Here is a 27977-nt window from a genome sequence, read left to right as displayed (position 1 = left end):
GAGAACTGACTCTGGGTGGTGAACACACAATGGGATTTATAGATGATGTAATACAGAATTGTACACCTCAAACCTATGTATTTAATAACAATTGTCACCCCAATAAACTTTAATTTAAAAAAAAAGAAGAAAAGAAAAAAAAATCTCTCAAGTGTGATACTTCAGTCTTTTTTGCCATCCTCAGTGTACTTCTAATAGAAGAAGACAGAACCACAAAATGATAAAAGGCTTGGTCCCTGAAGAACCAGGTCTAAGGCCACCTGCCAATTAGGAATGCTTATTATAGAATTGGGGAATAAGAAATAAATTTTTGTTGCATTAAGTCACTGAGATTTGGTTATCTATTATTAAAAATTAGTATTTCACTAGCTAGTACAGTATCCAGATTGGACAGACCGTGTTTCCCCAAAAATAAGACCTAAGTGGAAAATAAGCCCTAGCATGATTTTTCGGGATGACATCACCTGAACATAAGCCCTAGTACGTCTTTTGGAGCAAAAATTAATATAAGACCCGGTTTTATTTTCGGGGAAACATGGTATATGTTTGGGAGTCATCAGTTTACAGATGGGTTTTAGAGTTATACAAGTGGATGTAATCCCTGAAGGAATGAGCATGAAATGAAAAGAGAAGAGGTCCAATAATTGCTCTTTGAGGACTCCAACATCTAGAGATCCAGGAGACGGGGTGAACCAGCATAAAAGCCAGAAGGTGTGCCCAGAAAAATAGAAGGACAGCCAGGAGAGTGTGATAGCTAAGAAACCACCTAACGGAGAATTTCAAGGAGGAGGGAGTGATCAACTATAAAATGAGGCTGATAGATCAAGTAAGGTAAGAAATTGGTCATTTATTATAAGTGTAGACACTTTTAGAGAGAAGATAATGTTACAGTAGAATATAATACAGCCATAAAAATTGGGAAACTGTAGCCTCTTTAAAAATAATTCCCATTATTTAAGAAGAGAAGAACAATAAATACAGGGAATTTGTTGTTCTAAATGATAGCCCTGTGAAATATTCATTTCTCTTTTACTACGTGAACCTGTAACTCTTCTATTAACCAAGCATTCCTTTTTCTTCATTTCTGAGCAGGTAGGACCTTGAACAGAAGAGTTGTTTTCATTGTTTTTTTTGCTTTGTCTGTAATGTTGTTTTTCATCATAGATATAGAGGAAAGAATGAATGCTTTAAATTGAGAGATGAATAACAGATATCAAATCCTTCATCCAAATTACACACAAGGCTGATAGGTTATTACTTTATAATAATTTTTAAATACATATATTTTCCAGTTCTGTACACTTTTCTCCTTTCCTGTGCTTTATTTTCTAGAGTCAGGAAAATCACTCTGAAAATATTGCTCTAAGGTAATTTAAAAAAATGGCACAGATCTTCACCGTGGGAAAGACAGATGCCCTGTTGTCTACACACCCTGTGTCATCTCATCTATTTGCTTTAGTTTTTGTTTATTCTGTTGTTTTATGCCTATCCAATGTATCTTCTCCTGTCAAAATTGTGGTAAAAATTCTTTCAGATTGTCCTGATACTTTGGAGCCTTCCCAAGTCACCTTTTCAGCTTCTCCTTGGTGATATACTCTCTTTGTTCACATAAGCAAGAAATTCCAGGAGTTTTACATTTATTTTACAAATAAGGGCATGGCAATTAACTCTGAAGTGCATACACTGAACTCCCTGAGTCTACCATTCTGTCTGTATCCAATTAACTGATTAACTGTGGTACTGTGGAAACGTTCTTGCAGACTGCAGGCCTATGGAAAATCCAGTTCACATTTGATAAACTGCTTCTTAATGAGCGTTTCAGGAACAAATAGGTTTTTTTCAAATCATGTTCGTTTAAAAATATTTTTTATCTAGTTTTTATTCTTTCAAAACATGTGTTTCATGCTAAATTCTGAAGAGTAAGCAGTCAGGTTAATGACATGTGCTCTTTGAAATACTGACTTGACTCAAAGTTCTTATACATGGTGCTATTTGCTAATATATTATACATATAATTTAAAATATAAAACTCAGGGCAGCCAGTTGGCTCCGTTGGTTACAGCACGTGCTCTTAAGAACAGGGTTGCTGGTTTGATCCCCACATGACCCACTGTGAACTGTGCCCTCCACAGCTGGATTGGGGCAACTACTTGACTTGGAGCTGATGGGTCCTGGAAAAAACATACTTAAATAAATAAAAGTTTAAAAAATATATATATATATAAAACTCATATGGCCTCAGTGCTGGGGAAGGCTCCGTAGCTCTTTGAGCCCTTCTGGTAGGGGTGGTTTCCAATCAGCCTGTTTGGACTGAAACTGCAGGAGGAAGACGGGAGGGTAGGTAAAATGGCAATAATGCCCACCAGTGATTTCATCTCTTTGTGAAGATTGAATTTGAACAGTAAATGCCAAAGCCAATATCAGTCTTCCAACCTTTCAATTCAGGGTTACAGAGGGGCACTAGCTCATTACTTTCTCAAGGTCCTCTGTGTTTTATGTTCCATTTCCAATAGAATACCAGATGGACAAGAACCCAGCATCAAGGTTTGTCCTTTCACAAAACCATAATGAGTGAATGGGCACTCAGGACCCAGGACCAGGACATCCTTCCTCCTTTGTGCTCAGAAACACTAGTGTGCAAAATTATTTATTTTTCTCTTCCATCAAACTAAACTTTATTGATTTCAGATAAAGTGATATTAAGCTGTTTCCTCAATTAAGTAGAAACTTAAAATGGTAGATCCACAATGGAAATACCTACTATTTAGAAATTAAGTTTTGTACCTCAAATAATGATATTTATATAGCCAAGAAACCCCAAATAAAAAGGAGACATTGTATATTGGATATATGTCGCGTCCAGCGCAACACAGGCAGTGAGCGAATGAGAAGCGGTGGGCGAAGGGTTAAGAAAGTAGGAAACAGAAATCAAGAAAGTTATGAAACAGGGGCCAAGAGTCTCACAGCCTCAAAGGGATGAGAGCCCTGAATGGGGCTGTCCTGTGGCTTTTATTGATGCATACACAAGAAAGCAACATTGTTTTCTCCAAGGTCTGTGAATTTCACACATTATACTAAGAAACTGATTTGAACAAATTACCCTTGCTTGCAAGCAGCTGAACCGTCAATTTCAGGATATACCGCCCTAAGAGCCAAAACCTATGCTGAAACTTACTGAAATGGATAGATGGAGAACTGATGTTATTACACCATTGAATCTCTTCCCAAGTAGGTGATGGGAAGGAATGCAGCCACAAAGGCAGAAGCTCTCCTTAGCTGGGGGAAGGTGGGGGTCTGTGCCCACCTCTATCAACCCGGTAAGTTCTCCTGCTGTGCCTGGCTTGAGTTGTCCCCCGCGTGGGGAATCTTACTCGTCATTGGCTAACCAGCCATCCTCCGGGGCCAAACAGGGAGACATAAGGTGTAAGCACAAAGGTGAAGCAAAGTCCCTGAAAGGATTAGTCTCACACACTCTTCTTTCTTTAGGGCTAGGTACGAGGGGACAGATGGGTAGTCTGCTGCGTGACAACAGATATAAGGAGTTCTTACTCTCCTCCTAACCAATACTGATTCTTATAAGAATAATCAGAATGAGTGAATATCTTCTTGACCCTAGTTTAACCCTAGTTATTAAATCTGTCATTTTATAATATTGCAGGTATATTGAGTTATGAAACTATCTTATACTCTAACAAAACAGGCAATATTTGTCCTTCTAGATGAATATTTATATTATTCATAATTATATACTTCACCCAAAAGTTTACAGCATATTCCAAACATACCACTCTTGGATTGTAAATGATGTACTCGTCAAGTATGTTAAGATAGTTATGGAAGGCAGAATATTGGTCCCTCAAAGATGTCCTCATCTTAATCTCTGGAACCCATGAATTAGGCTGCAAAGCAAAGGGTGTTTACTAACACAGATGGAATTAAGGTTGCTAATCAGCTGACTTTAAAGTAGGCAGATTATTCTAGATTATCCAGGTGGGCCCAATATAATCACAAGAGTCTTTAAAAATGAAAGAGGGAGACAGAAAAAGAGAGTCAGAGGGAGATGTGACTACAGAACAAGCATCAGAGAGATGCAATGTAGCTGGCTTTGAAGATGTAGAAATGGGGCTATGAGTCAAGGAATGTGGGTAGCCTCTAAAAGGACAACAAGGAGACATATTCTCCCTTAGACCCTTTAGAAGGAACACAGCCCTGTTGCCACCTTGATTTGAGCCCAGTGAGACCTGTTTCAGACTACTGACCTATGGAAATGTAAGAAACTAAAGTTGTGTTTTTTTAAGCCACTATGTTTGTGGTAATTTGTTACAGTAGCAATAGTAAATCACTACAGATATGCATGAGACATATGCATCCATTGCCTTCTATATCAATTGGTTGCACTCATTTTAATCTGGAAGGCATAGAGACCGTGATGACAAGCTCTGTGGAAACATTTCAGTCAGTCAACAGAAAATAGAGCGTGTGGGGTAGCAGTGTTTAGCCCCCACAGTTTGAGTTTCTGGACAAAAATCTTCCTCTGACTTTCAGATATCAGTGAGTGCATGGCTGGCAAAGAGTGAGACACACAGCTTATAGTTCACTGTCAGACCGGAGAAGGCCAATTTCTCTAAACCCTTCCTACTTAAGCAGTGAACTTTTTACTTCCTGGCACTGTTATCTAATAATCTTCTGTCAATTCTTCTGTGGTATTTTTGGTATCAGATTATTATACCCTCTAGAAATTAATGTTTACTGAAAATAGCTAATATATTTACTTCATAGGTTCAATTGCTTTTTTCAGATAAAGGCAGGAAAATGGCTCTATATACATATACATATATACACTATACAATAAAAAGGCTCTGGAAAGGGTGAAGATAATTTTCAGCAGTTATGATAGAGAAAATAAAAATCACTTCTGAATAATTAAAGAATAATTTTGAGATGATAAAGCTGAATTTTATTTGTGAGTCATTTGATAAAAATTATATTCTTACAAGCATCTGCTATTATATCTGATGGACTGCAGAGTGGGGAGAAGGAATGAAAATGGAGTTTGGAGCCAGGCAAGCCTGGATTTGAATCCTACTTAGTCGTAGACCTTTCAAAAGTCTCTGAAAAGCTGAAGGTCTCCATAGGCCCACCTACAAAATGGGACAACATAGGTCTTACTTCCCAGATTCACTGTGTCCTTTTACTTAGTTATCAGGGTCACTATGTCATTTTATCTAGCCATCACTTTAGGTCTCCTTATTCTGTATTCTCAGATCTGACATTTTTTATATTTTGCATTCTTTCAGAGTTTCTTCATACAAATTATATATATATATATATATATATATATATATATATATATATATATATATATATATAGTGCCAAAAAAGTACACATTTTAAGAGATGTTATCTATGTATTACTTTTCGAAGTTGAATTGAATTATAGTAGCAATGTGTAGTATAACGTTCGCTCAAATGATGGACGTCAATCAAATGAATGGTAGCGTCATTCATTGTATTACAATTTTAATACAGTTTTTTTTCCTTTCTTAAAATGTGTATACATTTTTTGGCACCCTCTGTGTGTGTGTGTGTGTGTGTGTGTGTGTGTGTGTGTACACACATATATTTGTGTATATAGACACATATATGTATATACACACATATGTGTATATATACACACACATTTTTATATATATGTATATATACACATATATGTGTGTGTATATACATATATATATATATAAAATTTAATCCCCCTCTTTCTTACACTAAAAATGACACTCAAAATCAAAAACAGTTAGAGAGCGCCTGCCTGGAAAGCGGTGACGAGCGGGCCATCACATTTACGGGGTCTTCGCGTAGTCCAGAGTTGTGGCTTACAGAAGAGATGAGATGTGGTCCCAGGGACGATATGACTATGAAAGTCTTCCGAGAGGACGGGGACCTCCGCAAAGTCACCCCAGTGACGAATCTAGCTATAAGTGGACAAGAGATGATCATTCTACAAGTCATCAGCCTGAATACAGGGACACGAGGGATGGCTTTAGAAGAAAAAGTTTCTACCCTTCCCCTTATGTGAGAGACCAGTCTCCTCATAAAAGAGAAAGTTCTTTTCTCAGAGAGTCACCTGTAAGCCGAAAGGATTCTCCACACAGCAGATCTGGCTCCAGTGTCAGTAGTAGAAGCTACTCTCCAGAGAGAAGCAAAACTTATTCTTTCCATCAGTCTCAACACAGAAGTAAAGAGAGACCTGTTCAGTCTTTGAAAACATCAAGAGACACTTCACCCTCAAGTTCTTCAGCAGTTCCTTCATCAAAGGTGCTAGACAAACCCAGTAGGCTACCTGAAAAGGAGCTTGCTGAGGCTGCAAGCAAGTGGGCTGCGGAAAAGCTAGAGAAGGCAGATGAAAGTAACTTACCTGAAATTTCTGAGTATGAGGCAGGACCCACAGCACCATTGTTCATTGACCAGCCAGAAGAACCTGAGTCAAATGCAACAGATGACATAGAATTATTTGAAGATAGTCAGCTGAACAGTTGCTCTAAAGCAATAGCATCGAAAACCAAAGAGATTGAACAGGTTTACTGACAAGACTGTGAAACTTTCGGGATGGTTGTGAAAATGCTGATTGAAAAAGATCCTTCATTATAAAAGTCTATACAGTTTGCATTAAGACAGAATTTACATGAAATAGGAGAACGGAGTGTTGAAGAACTCAAGCATTTCATTGCAGAGTATGACACTTCTAATCAAGATTTTGGAGAGCCTTTTTAGAAGATCACTTGCTCAGGCAAAAAAATGTTTCTAGGTTTTTTCCCCCCTGGATTGTGTAAATCCTTAATATATGGAGTTTTTGTGATGAAGAGAACTACTTTATGATAGTTGATCACCTTTCCAATATCAAATAAACATCTAAAATAGTCTAAGATATCTTAATTAGAATTTTCTTTACATATAGAGTCTCCTAATCCATACTTTTCCTCGCCCCTAAAATGATGGGTAAATTGATTTTTCAAGTCCTAGAGAACAGCTTCTGTACTTATGTTTGTAGTATTCCATAATATGTGACCATTTGTGTGGTCAAATAAATTCAAAATGGCTTAAAGACTTAAATGTAAGATCTGAAACCATAAAATACCTGGAAGAAAATATAGGAAGAAACTTCACAGACATTACCCGGAGTAAGATTTTTACTGATATATCCCCTCGCGCAAGGGAAGTAAGAGAAAAAATAAACATGTGGGATTATATCAAACTAAAAAGTTTTTTCACAGCAAAGGAAACCATCAATAAAACAAAAAGGGATCCTACTGAATGGGGAAAGATATTTGCCAATGATATATCTGATAAGGGATTAATATCACAAATCTATGAAAAACTCACTCAACTCCAAAAAAACAAACGACCCAATTAAAAAATGAGCAGAGGACTTGAAGAGACAGTTTTCTACAAAGGACATACAGATGGCAAACAGACATATGAAGAAATGCTCAACCTCACTAACCATCAGAGAAATGCAAATAAAAACCACAACGAGATACCACCTCACCCCGGTCAAAATGGCTATCATCAATAAATCAACAAACAACAAGTGCTGGCGTGGATGTGGAAAAAAGGGAACGCTTGTGCACTGTTGGTGGAATTGCAGATTGGTGCAGCCACTATGGAAAACAGTATGGAGGTATCTCAAAAATCTGAAAATGGAACTACCCTATGATCCAGTAATTCCACTCCTAGGTATCTATCCAGAGAAATCCAAAACTCCAAAAATCTTTATGCACTCCTATGTTTATTGCAGCATTATACACAATAGCCAAGACATGGAAACAACCAAAATGCCCATCGGTAGATGACTGGATTAAGAAACTGTGGTACATTTATACAATGGAGTACTACGCAGCCATAAAGAAGAAAGAAATCTTACCATTTGCAACAACATGGATGGACCTAAAGAACATTATGTTAAGTGAAATAAGTCAGACAGAGAAAGATAAGTACCATATGATCTCACTTATATGCGGAATCTAAAGAAAAGAATAAGTGAATGAACTAATCAGAAACAGTTTTGGAGACAGAGATGAAAAACTGAGGGTTGCTAGATGGGCGGGGGGGGGTGGGGGCAAGGGGGAAGGTGAGGGGATTAGAAAACAATCAGTAACCATAAGATGGCCACGGGGTTTTGAAAATTAATCTAGGGAACGTAATCAATAATGTTGTAAAGATTTTGTAGGGTATCCGATAGACACATGTCCCATTTGGGAGACCATCTCAGGGAAGATGTAGGCGCCTGATCACTGCACTGTACACCTGAATCTGAACAATAATGAATGCCAAGTATAATATTATATATATATGTATATATAGGTATGTATACACTTACAAGAGGCGGAGTACAGCATTGGGAGTGGAGATAGTGGAAATGGGATGGCTCAGTGCGATGTCAGAGAGATAGTGGATGGGGCAGGGGGGGGTCCACAGTGTGAGGGATATAAATGATAAACGTCTAAGTAAAAAAAAACAAAAACAAAAACAAAAAACAAAAAACAAACAAAAACTCAGACACAGACAATAGTGGTTACCAGAGGGTAAGGGGGATGGGGGGTGGGAGATGAGGATAAGGGGGATCAAATATATGGTGATGGAAGGAGAACTGACTCTGGGTGGTGAACACACAATGGGATTTATAGATGATGTGATACAGAATTGTACACCTGAAATCTATGTAATTTTACTAACAATTGTCATCCCAATAAATTTAAAAAAAAAAAGCAGTTAGAAAAAGAAAGCAACTCAGTTGTGCAGTACAAGAAGGCTAGTTAAGTTTAAAATAACATGTATGTAAAACACACATACAATGTTACCAAATTTACAATTAGTCTGTTCATTAAAAAAAAAAACAGTCATTTTCTCACATGATTATTATATCCACAAAGTCTATGACAATTTTCAGACATCAGCAATAGAAAAGCCAAGGATAAAATGGCTTCTGTTCAGCTATCAGCAATTTACAGGAAACGTTCAAGGTTTCACTCATTTGGGGAACCAGAGCTAGATGTGTTGGCTCTTTTTTCTTGTTTCTTGGTTGGTTGGTTGGTTGGTTGGTTGGGTTTGATGTCAGTGTACAATGTGATTGTTTTCTTTTCCTCTGACTGGAATGTGTATATTCGTCATGGCAGCAGGGGATGATGTCAGTGTTGCTTCCACATCATTTTGCAGCTGGAGCAAATAATTTTGTTACTTGGGTTACTGTGGGTGCTCCCTTTATAGTTTCCTAGACCTTGGACTTTGAACTGCTACAGATACTCAGCCCCTGCAGCTATCCTGTTCTGTTTCCCCGTGTGTGCAGCTGATAGTCCCCCTCTGAGCACTGTGGTGAGGATTAGATGGGTTAATGCATGCACACCAAGATCAATTCCTGACATGTCACATGGGCTCAATGAATGTGTGTGCATTTTGCTGTTGTTTTCGGTATGACCTACCCCTCCTTACTTTTCTAGCCTAATTTCTAAATCTTCCCCTTCCTCCGTTGTCTTGTCATGCCACATCAATATAGAAATATGTATAGCTTTAGAACATGTGACATTGTTTCATACTTTATGCCTTTAATTGTGCTGTCCTCTTTTCTTGCACTGCCCTTCTCCACTGTTCTTCCAACACTTTTTCTAGTCACCTCACAGGGGAGCTGATATTTATTCTTACAGCTTCTTTCATGTCTGTAACCCATTGCCTAGCACAGGGCCAGGCACATTGTAAAAATAATAATAATAATAATAAAAATAAAAATTTGTTGAACTAACATTTGGTTATGGGCCCAGCATAATAGCTTTGCCCAAACATGCTTGGCTTATAAAGTAATACCAACAATTAAGAATGAGGATGTTTAATTCAGTGACGATTTTCATTTTTCACGTTAGAAAAATGTGAAACTTCTAGATTTGTTGCATAAACCTATCACGCTAAGTTGACAAACCACCTGGTCAATTTTTATTTACAGTAAAAACTGTGTTGCAAATGCATCTCATATGTACCTAAAATGAAGATAAGGCCGGTCTGTTTGCATCCTGTATTGAATTCATTCCAAAGAACAAAAAGATATTGCTTGCACCAGACAGAAGGGTAGAAACCATATCTTCCATATAGTTGAGAGTCCAGTGCCTTGCAGTGCTTGGCATATATTTAGTAATGCTTATTGAATGTCTTATTGAACACTTTCTTCAGCAAAAAATAAAGCAACTGTCCTGTGATTTTAGGTTAATTCCTACTACCCTCCACCCATGACTGAATAGTCCCTTGTCATAAGTGTTGGGCAGTACATAGGTAAAGATCAGAAGGCTTAGGGTTTTGACCTCTTTCAACTCTGTTTATTAGCTGGTTGGAGTAGGAAATGTCACTTGTCTCTCCCAGTTAACAGGATAATCCTATACCAGTTAAAGATAATTCAGGGGTAATTTATCATTTAAGAGGTTTGAAATGGAACTGATTCAACAGTGCCAGAAACATCTCCCACAGAAGAGGCCTGTGACACAGCATGATTGTCTCCGGCAACTATCCTGTAACATGGCCGTATTTGTCTCCAGGTTGTTCTCCAGGATGTCATTATGAGGCTTAAATTCATTCCTAGATGAGAAGATAATCAGAGAGATGTGACTAAGGCAATAAGTCTTTGAGTAGTAATCTGAAAGAAAGTAATTTTATTAGTAGACTTCAAAATTTTGTACACACAAACACATTAATATTAAATTCTATAATTGAAAATAGCAAGGAATAAAGTGCTGCTGATTTTGGCTCTGAATACACCCAAAGATAGCATTTTGAAATTATTAACATCTATATGATATTTTCTGGGAAACCCAGGAGATGGTGAATAATTAGATATTGAAGGCAAATTTTCATCTGATGGTTGAAGACGCTTTTAAGACTCTTTTATGAGAAGCTTAGGTTTTGTAACTCAAGTCTTTAATAAAAATTGGCTTTGTCAAAAAGCAGTTTTGTATCCAATATTGTGGTTGCTATGGAGTCAATTTACGTAGATTATAAATAATATACGAACAATATAAACTCTAGCTTCCAAAATCTAGAATCATGGTTGAGAGATACAGTTACCTGACAACGAATATTGAATAATTTTTGAAATATCCAGTTTTATAACTAAAACTTCCTGCTGAAATTATCAAGTTTATGTTTGGTTATTCAATGTCTCAAGAAGTCCATTGTTAGCACTTTACTACATATTCAGAATTATGTCAGGATGCTAGGTCATGAAGAAAGTATCCTATTCAGAATTTCAAGTTTCTTAACCGTTTTGCCATGACAGTCGGATATATCCGAATGAATATTTCCATCTGCTGACTGCAGCGTTCTAGTTTACTCCACGAGCTCAATAAAAACTTTTCCCTCTACTGCGGAGTTCAACTATATTCTCAGACACTTGAATCCAGCGTCAGAAGTCTATGAGTGCTGCGGTCAATGTGCAAGAACAGGAAACACCTAAGGCATTTGTAGCTGTTGAAATTGGGATGGGGTTGGTACGCAAACCAACATTAGAGTCATACTTTCAGGATACCTACTGGTTGACTCAAACTCCTGGTTTTAACACTGGTTTTAGAAGGGATGAATATCAACTAATTAGGTCCTTCCTTTATTTTTCCAATAATGATGATGAATCTTCAAAAACTGATCGGCTTGCAAAAATCAAGCCCATAATAGATTTAGTGAAGGATACATATATTTCTGCCTATATTAGCAATAAAGAATTGTGTGTGGATAAGTCCATGTTGAAATTCAAGGGATATATATTTTTCAAGCAATATCTGCCCAGTAAACCAAGTACAAAGTGGAACATAAAGATTATCACTCTGTGATTCATGAACAGGATTTCTATTGCGGTTTGATATACATACAGGCAAAGATTCATCTCAAGATATGAAAGTTTGGTTGGGAGTAAAAGTGGTGTCCAGCTTGCTGAATTGATTTGAAGGCAAGAGACATGTAGTTTGTACAGACAATTTTTATTCAAGTGTAGCACTTTTTGAGAGTATAAGATTGAAAAAAATTGGAGCATGTGGTACAGTGCATGCCAATAGGATAGGACTATCTTCACATATGAGGATTAGCAAGCTCAAGCGTGGTGACCTCCCAGTGATGTGGGAAAATTATGATTGATCAATGATTGGCAGGATACAGGGAGAGTTAACTTGATCTCCAGTGTTAGGAATGATGGTGTCAGTGAAGTGCATGTAAGATCAAAAAAAGGAATGTGAACTGTGTTGAAACCAAATATTCAAATTCTGTACAATTCATTTATGGGTGGAATTGAATGTTTTGATCAACTCTGTGCCACGTATTCTTTTGAGAGGAAGTCTAAAAAGTGGTATCAAACCATATGGCATTTTGTCATTGAAGTGGCTCTAGTAAATGGCTATATATTACAACATTCAAAACCATAACAATAAATTGAGCCAACAGAAATTCAGGGAAAAAGTTATAGAGGGCTTATTAAATGGGTTTTCAAGAAAAGATGGAAAGAAGAGGGATTTCAGGATGTCTGTACCAAAAGAAATTAGGCTTTCTAATGACAGAAGGCCATTTTCCTAGGCAATTTGAGGACTAAGTAAAAGCAACCTATTTGCTGCATGTGCAGCATTATGCCCTCACAATGTGCAAAAAAGGGGGAAAGTTGTTTGCAAAACAAACCATGTATTATTGTTCTGTGTGTCCTGGAAATCCAGCAATGTGTGTTGTTCCTTGTTTTGAGAATTATCACTCAATAGTAAAATATAAAAAAATCCTGTCAGTGTTCCCAGAAAGGAAGTTTAGGGAAGCAGATACACATTTTTCTATATTTATTTTTGTGTTTTTCAAGAATGAATAATAATAGGAAATTTTTACACATAAAAACAATGTCACTTATATACAAAGCAGCTCAAATTGTTATTAAATGCATAAAATAGTCAAAACATCAACTTTTTGGTTTTTGTGGATATCTGACACATTTTGAAAACAAAATTTGAAATCAATTAACGCAGTGAAAGAGTTAATAGCTAGACCTATGCCATGGAGATAGAAGCACCAATAAACATCAGCACTATCAGATTAAAAGTGAAGCATTATGCTTGATTGAGCTTTACTTTAGTTTCTCTTTATAAAAGTTATCTGCCTTTGAGTCACTTCTAGATAAGAAAGAACATACCAGTGTGTATAAATATTTAAAACAAATCAGAAATAAAATAAATATATATTAATTCTGGGAGTGGTCCATAAATTTTAGGAAAAGTGTACATTTAGATGTTTGGTGGTATATGGCCCCTTTTACTGGTTACTATAATTAAGGGAAATAGGTTAAGTCACTTAATAGTCACTTCATACTCTATATAATGAAATTTTTAATATCCATAAAAATGACTTTTTTCTCTCTGTACTTGTTAGATACGAAGTTGAAACTCCCTTCTAAAGCTTGAGATAAGCACGCATCCTCTTCCTAAGTTTCCTAATAAAGTAAATCATAGAGATGCAGGTGGTCTGTGACAAAATGCAGATCTATATTGTTAGAACGAAAGAACAAATTGTGCACAGCCACAAATATTTATCTCTGGCAAATAAAACTTGCATTGCATCATTTTTCAAGGAGTTCAGAACTATATATTCTATAAATATAGTATCCTGAGTTGGAGATTAACATTGCAACATAGACAGATTAGGTCCCTTCACGACTGAAAGGGCTCAAAATGGATTTAGCTCTGCCAGCTCTGCATGCTATGCACAGTCCCTCACCACTACCTCAAGAAGAGACACATTTAAACGCAGAGTCCTCTACTCCATCATGTACTTAGAGATTCCTACTCATGGGCTGGGGGCTGGTGTGTGAGAGAATGTGCATGCCTTAGGTAGGAAAGCCTCCCAGTTAATTTTCATTGTCAGGTTCACAAACACTTCATGAAGCCAATCTTTCTGAAAGACGTCTGTCTATTCAATTTTTGGTAAGCACCAGACAGTCACATGGGTTTTCTCTCTCGACCTTTGTAAATGTCTAAATTTTCAAACATGGATAGGCTTCTGACTGATCTGACCTTATTTCTGTTGAGAATCATGTGTTTCCTGTTCAGAAGATTTATGGTATTTTTTGGTATACTTTTCACACTTATTAAAATTTTCTCCCACTAGATAGCCATTTTCTTCCTTCCTTCCTTCCTTCCTTCCTTCCTTCCTTCCTTCCTTCCTTCCTTCCTTCCTTCCTTCCTTCCTTTCCTCTTTCCTTTCTATCTTTCTTCAGCAAATAAATAATGGTCTGATGATTTCATGGGAATCATGAGCCAAGGATGTTGGTGAGGGGTTGAGCCGTGGAAGTGTTGATCAGTTGCCTTTCTCCTTGGCTAACTCACTACTACACACCAACACTGATCTCATTGTGCACAGGCAAATTTATGCTCAGCCAAATTACAAAATAACAGATGTAATTGCCTAATATTTTTCAAATAACCACAAGCAGAAATCTTAAATCCATAAATTTCAGCGGTCTACCCTGGATCTCCTATTGTCCTGGGAAGGTATTCTCCCTGACTTGAGTTAGCTCTGAGGTCTCGTGAGCAGGCCCATGAGCCCTGGCAAATTCCCCCCTGCTGGGTAAAGATATTTTCTCTTTGTTGTTCTTTATGAATAGTGTTCACTGACAACAACTGAAAAGATGTCATTGTTCTGAAATTAAAAATGTCACATTATTCCTCTCCAAGAGCGTTTGGTTTTTTAGCATGGCTGTTGCGGATTTTGAGATGGTTATGATATGTTTTGCATTTTTCATGTTGTTCTTTATCTCCTGAAAGCAGGGGTTTTTTTTGTGTGTTAATTTTTAACTGTGATGTCCACAGCTTCCCTGCTCAACTCTAGTTCCTTCCCCTCAAATCCCACTGGCCAGAGATACATAGGCAACCAAAGACCAACTTTGGCTCACTTCAGGACACACTGCATACAGAGGGGCTCTGGAATTTGTCTTACCAATGATTAAAACAAATCCCTTTAATAGCAATGATTTTTCAGAAAGAGAAACCACTGTCAGCAATTTTTGCATTACCATCTGGTTTTACTGAAGTTACACACATTTTTATATTTCTGGACATAGAGGTAAGAGTCACTGGGACTCTAGGAAAATTGCTACAAAGCAGACAGGGTTATTTCTGACATTTATTTCACAAATTATGTGGCCTTAGAGTTCAATCCCCTCATTGTGTTGACTAAGTAATAGCTTAGTCTAATGTTAAATGAGATGTTAAATGGGAGATGTTAAATGACTCGGTTGGGTCAGTTTCAAGGACAAGCTATGCCAATTACTGTGTGATCTTGATCTAACAACTTAAACTCAGTGCCTCAATGTTCCCATGTGTAAAATGGCGTTATCATCAAATTCACTGCATTGCTGTGAAGGTTAAAAAAGATATTGAACATCAAGCATTTAGTACAGTGCCTGTCATATTTTAATCAGTGTTCTCTATAATAATTATTTCTATTATCACTAAAACAGATCTCCTGACCCTAGCCAGCAGAAGGTTTCTTCTATCACTCTATCATGTTCTCCTGATAAAATATCCTGCCAGGGTTTAATACCGTGGTAGAGGACAGAGTCCTCTTGACCACCAGGCTAGTCCTGGTTTCTAGCCGCAGCAGAATGCTAACTAGTCATATGACCTTAGTAAATTAACCCAACTTCTTTTGACCTTTGTTTCCTTATATACAACATAAAAACTAGGAAATACAAAACTTTGAAGAACTCTGTCACCTCTAACAGGTCTTGGTCTACAAATATGAAACTAGCCACTCCTATCTACCTTCTCTTGCTTCAGGCTTTTGGTTATTACCACAGCCCCAAATGTCTCACCTTCCCCCACAGAATAATCCAATCCTGCTCATATAAGAAACAAAGCATTGAGAATGTTCACCTTCTTGCTTCTTGTTAGTGGGATGTGGTGAAGTAAAGTGGATTTATCTGAGCACTGGGGAAATATGAGGGACAGTGAGAACCTGTTTTTTGTTTTCCCTGAAAAAGTAGACAAGAGGGAGTGAGCTTAATGCAGCACAGTGAGCTAGAAATCATGGAATCAGACATTGGCATAGAGAAATAAAATATTAGAGTTTCTTAGTAGAAAAAATCCTGACAATAATAGCCATGAATTCAATTACCAAACAGTTTTTGGAATATCTACCTTAGAAATTTTAAAACAGGTTAATTTTCCTGAGACAGTTTAAGTACAATTCTATCCAATGCCAAGAGCATGAGGATATTCCATGTTCATTCATGAGCTCATCCTGCACTGAGTGCCTGCTGCTATGCAAGACTTCTCAAGATCTGATTTGGTTCTAGAATTCTCCGGTTTTAGTAAGAGGAATATATATTGTTTTGTCCCCCAAACAGGTCATCTCTCACATTTTCAGACTGGTATTCATTCATAGATTTCTACCAATTAATTGTTTTTGTGCTGTGCTTCTGATCATTAAAAAATAATCTATAGGCTAAAATGATTGGATTTTTGAAATCTGGTTTACTAATGAACTTTTTGTAAAGATTGAGGGAGTAAGTTTCAGCTTTGCATTCGGATCAGAAAATATCAAAGGCATGGTTAGCTGTGGGGTATTTATTTTCTATATTTTTCAACAGAAAATGTGTGAGTTTATTTTCGTAATAATACAACTTTGTATAATGCCTCAGTAATAATACAGTTTTGCTTTGACTTTTCAGATGTGTAGCAATAGCACAGAATGGATTGTAATAAAAAGCAAAATGTGGCTGGTATAATGGAATATTGTAGGAAGTCTCTCAACTTTACCTTTTTTCTGTCTTTTGTGGTATTTCCATTAATATCGTATTATAAAAATTACAGGTAACTTAAATATGATCATATTTTGTTTTTAATGAAAATTAGAAATTTCTGAGAAGTCTTTATAGAAGTTTCTTCCCCTTCTAGCAGAAACTAGAATTATCCAGTATTCTCCTAGAGGACCTTGATTATAGTCATTTTTTTGTGCAGTGATGTTTAAACATAATATTATTATAATTATATACATAATGAGCTATATAATGATGTCAACGCATGGATTATAAACCTTTCTATTTGAATTAAATACTGGCTCAGATGAGCTAAATCATCTTAGATTGGATAGCTGAAAAGATTCATGAGTCAGAAGGTATTTTATAATATAAAGGCCATTGATGGCATCACATATTTCAACAATTTGGTGACTGTTAATCCATCAGAGATTTTCTGTATAGGCACGGCTGCATGGAGTGGTGTGTGAATACCTCTGTATGTGAATGAGCATGAAATGGATGAATATGAAGCTGGTATATCAAAGTTTTTGGCGAAGAAAATGAATATGCAGATTCCAAAGCTCTAATGAAAGCTACCCGCCTACCTTATTTAGGAGGTAATTCATTCCCTATGCATCTTTTGTGCTTTTATAGTTCAGGGGAGTCAATATGGCCAAAGGAACTTGGGAGTCATTCTTTTAGTATGACTGTATATTTGTACAAATATATCATGTACTTTTGTATAATTTTTCCTCCCTCTTCAAGCTTTCTTGTTTACCAAAGAGAGATTCATTTTGCTCTCAAATAAGGAGAAGTTACCTGACACAGATCATTAGCATACTTCTTAAAGAGAAATATTGATGAATGATGCTGACATTTAATGTAAATTGACTGATGAGCCCACTGAATTCAAACCTTAAAGTAAATTTGGGGTGGCCAGGTGGCTCAGTTGGTTAGAGAGCAAGCTCTGAATGACAGAGTTGCCGGTTCAATTCCCATATGGGCCAGTGAGCTGCGCCCTTCACAACAAGATTGAAGACAACGAGCTGCCGCTGAGCTTCTGGAGGGGCAGCCAGATTGTTCAGTTGGTTAGAGTACGAGCTCTCAACAGCAAGGTTGCCGGTTCAATTCCCACATGGGATGGTGAGCTGTGTCCCCTGCAACTAAGATTGAAAATGGTGACTGAACTTGTAGCTGAGCTATGTCCTCCACAAATAGATTGAAGGAAAACAACTTGGAGCTGATGCGCCCTGGAGAAACACACTGTTCCCCAATATTCCCCAATAAATTTTTTTTTAAAAAAAGTTAATTTGGACTTAGAGTCTTATTGGCAGGTCTTCTATGAATACATTGATGTGCCTACTATATCTCAAGGGAGTAAGTTTGCAATTCCAAGGAAATAGCCCTAGTCTTATTCATCACCTCTACTGTGGCTTTCCATATTGTTCTTCTACAACTTAGGCTTAATTGACTAATAAGCATCTATATTCTCAAGATCATTCTTTGTCATAATTAATTAGTTCAGTACAAAATTACTGTTTCTCTCCATATGTCTCATTCTGGCACTAAAGTCTTCAGCAGCAGTATTTCCTGATACCCCACATGCATCCTATATGTGGGTCATTCTGATGACTTTCCCACAAGACTCTATTCTTCCTTCCCTTGTGTGTCTGCATTTTATACTCCTCCCTAGATCTTTCTTCTCCATCACTCCCTTTCTTTGTTTTCTGCTTTCCTTCTTTTTATCCTTCTAGGAACATGTATTGGGAATTTTTATTGAAATGTTTTAAACAATCTCAGAGCCCATTACCTGATATGTAGGATATTTCCCTGAAAATAAGACCTAACCAGAAAATAAGGCTTAGCATGATTTTTCAGGATGCTCATAATATAAGCCCTACCCCAAAAATAAGCCCCAGTTAAGATTGTCAGCCACACGCACAATGGACTTATTGAATTATAAAATAATAATATTAATATATAATTAAACATAAATAAATAATAATATTGACATTAATACTTAAATAAATAATAATATAAATTATAATTAAGTATTTGTAAATACCTAAGTGGGCACCTTTGAACGAGAGGTACGTAAACAGATGAACTCAAGAGCCTATGTAAACAGATGAACTCCAGACTTATTGCTGAATGACAAATTGGAGTACAGACACAACACACGAATAACGAGCGCACTTGATAATGAACGGATGTGGTTGTGTCTTAATACGAATCTTCATAATTCAATACGTTGCATGTTGTAATGCTCGTACTTAATGCACTCGTGTGAAGAAATGTTTTCTAAATTTTGGTACCTGCAATTTTTCATCACTTTTGTATGGACGGACTATCATTCTTAACTGTCATCATTTTTGTTGCCACTTCTGTCTCGTAAGTCTTCAATTAACACTTGATTTAATGGTAGATTTAAAGAGAATAATATTTTGACTCCCAGATAAGATGAGTGCAAAAAGAAAGAGCTATTCTGTCGAGTAAAAGGAATGAATCGTGGAGGACTCCCGGGGTAAGAATCTTATGGCTTTCTGCAAAGAGAAGAAGTTGGATCTACGAATGGTCTGAAAATGGTGAGCAAAGTACGATAACCTTAGTCAACAGGTGGACGAAGGAAATGCTAAGAAGCACAAGTGTGGATCAGGTCAGCAACCATTATTTCTTGAACTGGAAGACATCATCTGTGAATGAATTGCTGACAGGAGAGCAAAGGCTTTGGTTGTGTGCAGGGCTGATACTCAAGCATTTGCCCTTGCAATGGCACCACAGTTAGAAATACTCGCAGAAGAATTCAAAGCATCACAACACTGGCTCCATGGCTTCCTTCAGCGATATGAACTGTCTCTAAGATGGACAACACTGTTCAAGTTGGAAGATACTGAAGTTATTAAACGTGCACTTGCATTCAAGTTCTTTGTTGATGGCATCGACTTTTCTAAATACCAGCTCTCCAACATGATTGCTATGGATGAAACTGCAGTGTTTATGGGCCAACGATCTCAAAGGACAATTGATCAGAGGGGTGCCTCGTCAATCTACATTCCCTCCGCTGGTTACAAAAGTGCATGTGTTACCTGTATTTTGGCAATTCGTCTGTATGGAAAGAAAGCCCCACCTCTAATCATCACTAAGGGCAAGAAAGATAAGGTTGAACGTGTTTCAGGCATTTATGTTCTGGAAACTGAAAAAGCCTGGTGTACACAAGCAGTTATAAGGAAGTGGGTCGATTTAATGCTGCCACTTGTTTTGCGAGGTGGCCAGAGAGGTCTGCTAATCTGGGATTTAGTCAGCACTCACCACGCTGAAGACATGAAGAACTTCCTTGCAGAGAGAAGAATAGATCAAATAATTATTCCTGCAGGAATGTCTGTCTATTTCCAGACTCTTGGTATTGCAATAAACAAGCCATTCAAGGACCATTTGTGCATGGAAATCAATGACTACATTGAAAATAGAATGGAAAGAAACCAGCATGGAAACTTTGAGAAGCCTAGCCTGCAAGAGGTCGTGACTTGGGTGAAGAATTCATGGGATAAAATCACTGACAGCTGTTCCCAATGCATTATGAACAGGCTACATGGACAAGAAGTGCTCATTTAAGGAGAGCTCTATTGCTGGACCTGAGAGATTGGGGCAAATGGTTCTACAGGAAATGGAGTCACAAGAAATTCCAGCTAAAATTTGGAGTTTGGAGAGTTATGACGATGACATGATTGTAATTGAATGAATGTAGATTTTTGTACATGAATAAATGAATAAATGTAGATTGTTGTACATCAAAAAATAAGACATCCCCTGAAAATAAGCCCTCTTGCATCTTTTGGAGCAAAAATTAATATAAGATCCGGTCTTATTTTCGGGGAAATACGGTAATAGGCATTTGATAAACACTTGTGGAACAATTCATGTTCATTTCAGAAGGTTCATCTGGCTGTGTAAAAGTTGAGAGGCAGGTAAATCTATTAGGACTCTGCTACATCTGTGCCAGCAGGAGATAAAGATAATGAATGACTTTAGGAATAGAAAAGAAAAGCAAGATGAAAGGAGAGGAAGTTGAATGGTAAAATGAAGAGGAATTGGAGATGGTTTTTTTGGAGAAGGGGAGGTGTACATTGAAGCAATGAGGACAGAGAGGAAATGAGGGTTTCTGCATGCATTGAGTGATTGAAGGCACAACCAGCTTAAAAGTTGTGACCTTCATGAGTCCTTTTTAAACTCCCTCAGAAAGAACTGATTACTCCTTTCTCTTGATTTCCATCACATTATATTGAATTGAAATTATTCGTTTTTCTGTCTGACTTATTTCGCTTAGCATAATAATCTCAAGATCCATCCATGTTGTCACATTCACAAATGGCACTATTTCATCTTTTCGTATTGAAGAATAGTATTCCATTGTGTATATATACCACATCTGCTTTATCCAATTATCTATCAAAGGACACTTTGGTTGTTTCCATGTCTTGGCCATTGTAAATAAAGCTGCAATGAACATCAAAGCACATCTATCTTTACAGATAAACATTTTCAGATTTTTTGGGTAGATACCCAGGAGAGAGAAAAAGTCAAGAACCATATGATTTCACTGATATGTGGTATATAAAACTGAAAACAACAAAGGAACAAGACAAACAAATGTAGAAACAGAAACTCATAGACACAGACAGTAGTTTAGTGGTTGCCAGAGAGTAAGCGGGGAGAGGGATAGTAGATGATGGTAAAAAGGGATCAAGTATATGGTGATGGAAGGAGAACTAACTCTGGGTGGTAAACACACAAGATGATATATAGATGAGGTATTACAGAATTGTGCACTTGAAACATGTAACTTTACTAACAATTGTCACCCCAATAAACTTCAATAAAAAAGAAAAAAAGAAATTATTCATTTTTGTTGACTTTAAACATCTAAAACTTATTTTGTCCTCAAGGCAGAGGCTGTACATGGCTCAGTATTGGATCTTTCACATAATGGCCCACAGATCACAAGTCCTCAGCAGATACCTGAGGACTGACTCCCTGTTTAATGCTGTATGCACCAGTTATTATTCTGTACGTTTTTCTTACATCAAAAGACGCACTCCACATCTGTGAATTTTTCAAGTTATTGGATAATGTGGATCATAATTCCATGTACAAATTGCAAATATGTTTCTAAGTTTTTGTTTAAAAAGTAATTCTAAATATGAATTAGAGTTGCAAAGATAGCAGAGTGCATTCTTATGTATAACCTCTACCTAGGATTCCTTATTGCTAACACTTTACATGATGATGGTATAATTCTTAAAATTAAAAATTGATATTAATATAGTATAATAAATATAGAATATATAATAAATTAATGCAATTAATCAATACAATTAATGTCAATGCTATTAAGTAAACTATAGACTTGATTCAAATTTTCCAAGTTTTACCACTAATGTCCATTGTCTATTTCAGGATCCAATCTGGGACATCCCAAATTATTTTCATTTTCCTTAGTCTCCTCCAGTCTCTCAAAGTTCCTCCATCTATCATTCCTTTGTTTTATGATCTTGATACTTGTGAAGTTTTGCCAGATTTCTTCCTATATTATGAGTTACTATTTCCCCTTTGCATAGTATATTCTTTATAAGCAAGTCACTAAGTCCAGCCCATTCTCAAAGGAAGGAGATGAAGCTCTGCCTCCCAGAGAAAGGAATAACAGAGAATTTGTGGATAGATGTTCAAATAACCATGATAATTTGTAGCTTCATTTTCCAAAATTGACTCCCTGAATCTCATTATGTACAATATATTTCCTTACTTGTTCAGCCTTACTGTACATGTAAAGTCATTTCGGAGTTGCAACCCTGAACCCTGTGAGAAACAAATCTATAAATTAGAATAGTGTTTGTGTACAGTTCTTACTATCTTTAGCCTCATGATATCTAGTCAAAAATTCTATTTTCCAAAGTGGCTTAGGTCAGCAACTTTCTTCCCCCAACTCCCTCAGCGTGATTATATATACATATGTAATACAATTAGATTCATTTTTCTGCATTCTGCATTCATGGTCTGCATTCTATCTTGGATTCCTCCCACATCCTGGTTGACTTTTTTTTTTTTTCATTTAAATAGAGTTTAATTCACTATTTGTGATATACAGTTCTACAGGTTTTGACAAATACAGAGAGTTGTGTATCTACTACCACAGTATCATACATGATGTCCTATTAAATCCGAAATTTCCCTCATGCTGCCCCTTTGAGGTCAACCACTCACTCCCCCTCCTGCCCAATCTGGTAGTGGACTGATCACTTTTTTGTTCCTATAGTTTTGTCTTCTCCAGCATCTGATATAAATGAAATCATATAATATGTAGCTATGTGGGTCTAACTTCTTTCACTTAAAAAATTTATTTAAAATTCATCCCTGTTGGTGCATGAATACATTGCTTATTATGTTTTATTGCTAAGTAGTATTCCATTGTGTGAATAGATGTGCCACAGTTTATTCATTTACTTATGAAGAGCAGTCTTTCATACAAATTTTAGAATTAGCATGGCAATATCTATTAAAAAACAAACAACCAAAAAAAAACACTTGCCAATATTTTGATTGGGATTTTGTAGAAACAATTGATTCAATTTGGGAAATATTGAGATGTTAATAATATTGAGTTCCCAATCCATGAATATGGTATCTCTCTCCATTAATTCACTCCTTTTTATTTTTTAAAAACTGTATTAAAATATAACTAACATACAATATTATATTACTTTTTGGTGTACACCATCGTTATTTAATGTTTATATACCTAAAGAAGTGATCACCATGATAAGTCCAGCAACCATCTGACACCATACCATGCAATCACAATATTATTGACTATATTTCCTATGCTGTACATTACACTCCATGATTATTTTATAACTACCAGATTGTAGTTTTTAATCCCTTCACCTTTTTCACCATGCCCCACAACCACCTCTGAACTATCACCCCAACAAATCTAGTACCCATCTGATACCATCCATAGTTATTACATTATTGACTATACTCCTTATGCTATATCCTACATCTCCATGATTACTGTGTAACAACCAATTTGTACTTCTTAATCCCTTCCATTTTTTCACTCATCCCCAATTGCCCTCCCATCTGGCAATCATCAATATGTTCTCTGTATATGAGTTTGTTTCTGTCTTGTTTGTTTATTTTGTTCTTTAGATTCCATATATGAGAGAAATCACATTGCATCTCTCTTACATTCCACTCAGCAAAGTACCCTCCAGGTTGCAAGGACCCATTCCTTCCATGGCCGAGCAATATTCAGTATATATGTACCACCCACCCCCTTATCCATTCATCCATCGATGGACACCCAGGCTCCTTCCACATCTTGGCCATTGTAAACATTGCTGAAATGAACATACAGGTGCACATGTCCCCTCAAAGTAGTGTTTTTGGTTTCTTCAGATAAATACCCAGAAGTGGGATAACTGGGTCCTTCTTTGTCTCTTGTTATAACCTTTGTTTTAAAGTCTATTTTGTCTAGTGTAAGTATTGCTACCTCAGCTTTTTTTTCCTTCTATTTTCATGAAATAATCTTTTTTCATCCTTTCACTTTCAGTCTGTGCATGTCTTTCAATCAAAAGTAATTCTCTTGTAGGCAGCTTATGTAAGGGTTTTGATTCCTTATCCTGAGTGCAACATTTAATCCATTTACATTTAAAGTAATCACTGATAGACATGTAGCTATTGCCATTTTATTATTCATAATTTGATCTTCTTTTCCCCCATCTTAAAGAGTTCCCTCTAACATTCTTTGTAATACTGGTTGTTTGGTGGTGATGAACTCCTTTAGCTTTATCTTGTCTGGGAAGCTCTTTATCTGTCCTCAGTTCTACATGATAGCTTTACTGGTTAGAGTAATCTTGGTTGTAGATCCTTGCTTTTCATCACACTGAACATTTTGCATCAATCCCTTCTGGCCTGCAAAGTTTCTGTTGAGAAATCATCTGACCATCTTATGGGAGCTCCCTGGTAGGTAACTAACTGCTTTTCTCTTGCTGCTTTTAGGATATTCTCTTTCTCTTTAATCTTTGCCATTCTAATTATAATGCACCTTGGTGTGGGCCTGTTTGGGTTAATCTTGTTTGGGACTCTCTGTGCTGCCTGGACTTGTTTGTCTATTTCCTTCACCAGGTTAGGAAAGTTTTCAGTCATTATTTCTTCAAATAGGTTCTCAATCCCTTGCTTTTTTCTCTTCTCCTGGTACTCCTACAATATGAGTTTTGCTAAGCTTGATGTTCTCCCAGAGGTCTTTTAAACTATCCTCATTTTTTTGGATTCTTTTTTCTTTTTGCTATTCTGATTGGGTGATTCCTGCGACCTTGTTTTCCAAATTGCTGATTCGATCTTCCACTTTATCTAGCCTGCTGGTGATGCCTTCTTGTTGATTCTTCATTTCAGTTATTGTATGCTTTATTTCTTACTGGTTCTTTTCTATGGTTTCTATGTCCTTTTATATGCTTTCTGTATCTTTGTTGATGTTCTCACTAAATTCCTTGAGCTTTCTTATAACCATTGTTTTGAACTCTCTCTCTGGTAGGTTGCTTGCCTCCATTTTGTTTAGTTCTGTTTCTGGAGTTTTCTCCTGTTCCTTCATTTGGGACATATTTCTTTGTTTCCTCATTTTGGCTTCCTCTCTGTTTGTTTCTATGTGTTAGGTAAACCTGTCTCCCATTCTTGGCTGGATGGCCTTATGTAATAGGTGTCCTGGCACAGTGTCCCTAGTCACCTGCTCTGGGTGCTACTGAAGTATCCCTAGTGTAGTTTGTGTGTTCCCTCCTGTTATAGTTGAGCCTTGATTACTACTGGCACATCAGTGAGTGGGATTGACCCTCAGGCTGATTGACTGAGATTTGGGCCTGTCTACAGTTTACAGACTTCGGGGGGAGGCAGGGGCATACCCCACTGATTGGGATTCACCCCAGTGGGCTCTGGTGCCTGTTGACACCACCCTTTGGGTGTACCACTTGTGGGCTAATTGGATGGTGCTCTGCTGTGTTCTGAAGCCAACCTCTAAGTATGTTGGTTCTGGGGCTTTTTACAAGAGGCTCTGATGCAGGTCTAGGTCAGCCACTGCCTGTGACTGGCCAGGGACTACTGGATAGAAACTACAAAGCAATCCACATTTGTTCACTGCCTGTGCTGACCCTGAAGGTGTGTGGGAAAGGCCACACTGTGAACTGAGCATGTCTGCCACCAGTACCAGGCCGGGGGTAGCTCCACAAAAAGCCAGGATACCCAGAGGCCTGCAGTCACCTGGAGGCTCCCATAAGATTCAGTTGCTTAAAAAGCCTCATGCAGTACACAGTTATGTGAGGTGGGGGTCTCAGGGAGTCACTAGAGTGGGAAGAGTTGTGGTTACCATGTTAATGTAGATTCTGGTTTGGTGCCAGTACTTAGCCTGGAGCTGCTCAGCAAATGTCTCAGAGCACACCGAGGCCAGCTGCCACCCACCTTGGTTTTGGGGACTCTGACAGCTTTTCAAGAAAGAGTACAATGCTGGCTACTCAGAAGAAAATGCCTCTGGTGGTATGCAAGCTGGGTGAGGCAGGGTCCCAGCTGAGTTAGCAGGGTGGAGCCATGGAACTCTCTAGGACAATCAAATTCAGATTTGATCTGTGTGGGGTTGGGAGCTCAACACAGGAAAGGTGGCGCCTCCTGTTGCACAGGAGTAGGACCCACACAGGGAAAATAATGACTGTCCTTTAGCCCTCACCCCATTGAAGTCATACATCGCTTTCTGCCCTTTATATGTCTCTGACACCCCCTGAGTTACTGTTCCTCCTCTGGTGCCCAAGGTGAGTGTCTGGGAGTGAGTGAGTCTGTGTGTGGGCCTTTTAAGAGGATGCCTGGGTTTCCCAAAGCCTTCCATCCCACCTGGATGGTTGGACTCCCCACTGTTTTTCACAGCCAGATGTTGTGGGGGCTCCTCTTCCTGGCTCCAGTACTCTGGGCCAGGGAGGCTGATGTGGAGCTGGGGACTCTGGCTCCTCCAGGAGGAACCTCTATGGCCAAGATACCTCTCCTGGTTCTCACGGAGGTTTGGGGCCAGCCCGTTTCATGTCTCCACCACTCCTACCACTCTCGAAATGGCTTCTTCTTTATATATCTTATAAAGCTAATGTTCAGCCAGACATCAGATGGTTCTCCAGGTTGATTGTTCTATAATTTAGTTGTAATTTTAATGTGTTAACAGAAGGAAGCAGGCACAGCGTTTATCTACTCTGCGATCTTGGATCTCTCCACTACTTTTAAATTTTTTAATGAGATTTTGTAGTTTTCAACATATAAATATTGCACATATTTTCTTCTTACACACTTGCTTTTATGCTCATTCAGTTGCTATTGGGAATGGTGGACTATTGACATTATCTGTTTCATTCTGAATGACTTTTTTTTAAAGAAAGAGTTTGACTTTTTTTTAAAAAAAATTTATTGAGGAAGATTGGGGAACGGTGTGTTTCTCCAGGACCCATTAGCTCCAAGTCATTGTCCTTCAATCTAGTTGTGGAGGGCGTAGCTCAGCTCCAAGTCCAGTTGCCATTTTCAATCTTTAGTTTCAGGGGGCACAGCCCACCATGCCATGCAGGAATTTAACTGGCAACCTTGTTGAGAGCTTGCGCTGTAACCAACTGAGCCATCCAGCTAGCCACCCTCTGAATGACTTTTGATATTTTATATTTTTTAGGGATTTATCAATTTCACCTCAGTTTTCAAATTTATGGAGATACAGTTGTTCATAATATTCCATCATTATTCTTTTAATGTCTCTGGGGTCACTACTGATATTCCCACCTTCATTTGTCATATTGGTAATTTGTATTTTCTTTTCTCTCTTTCTTCCTTCCTTCCTTCCTTCCTTCCTTCCTTCCTTCCTCCCTCCCTCCCTCCCTCCCTCCCTCCCTCCCTTCCTCCCTCCCTCCCTCCCTCCCTCCCGCCCTCCCTCCCTCCCTCTCTCTCTCTCTCGCTCTCTCTTTCTTTCTTTCTTTCTTTCTTATTTGTTTGTTCTAGCTAGGGTTTTATCCATTTTGTTGATGTTTTCTGAGAACCAGCTTTTGGTTTCATGTCCTTTCTTATTATTTTTCTGTTTTCAATTTCATTGATTTCTGCTCTAACAAATATTTAATAAATAAATGAA

At 37.6% G+C, this 27977-nt stretch overlaps 2 protein-coding genes across 6 annotated transcripts in view; both read left to right on the top strand.

Annotated features, from left to right (window-relative positions):
* Positions 1-27977, top strand: part of XKR4 (XK related 4) — a 489214-nt gene that overhangs the window by 83447 nt on the left and 377790 nt on the right. The window lies entirely within an intron of this gene.
* Positions 5862-7063, top strand: LOC117033951 (periphilin-1-like). Its single transcript, XM_033126488.1, has one exon. It carries the CDS (start codon positions 5890-5892, stop codon positions 6583-6585), a length of 696 nt encoding a protein of 231 aa, XP_032982379.1. The 5' UTR covers positions 5862-5889; the 3' UTR covers positions 6586-7063.

The sequence above is a fragment of the Rhinolophus ferrumequinum genome, chromosome 14, assembly GCF_004115265.2.
Source record: "Rhinolophus ferrumequinum isolate MPI-CBG mRhiFer1 chromosome 14, mRhiFer1_v1.p, whole genome shotgun sequence".
NCBI lineage: Eukaryota > Metazoa > Chordata > Mammalia > Chiroptera > Rhinolophidae > Rhinolophus > Rhinolophus ferrumequinum.
Note: the sequence above shows the minus strand (reverse complement) of the source record. Positions and strands in the feature narration are given on the sequence as shown.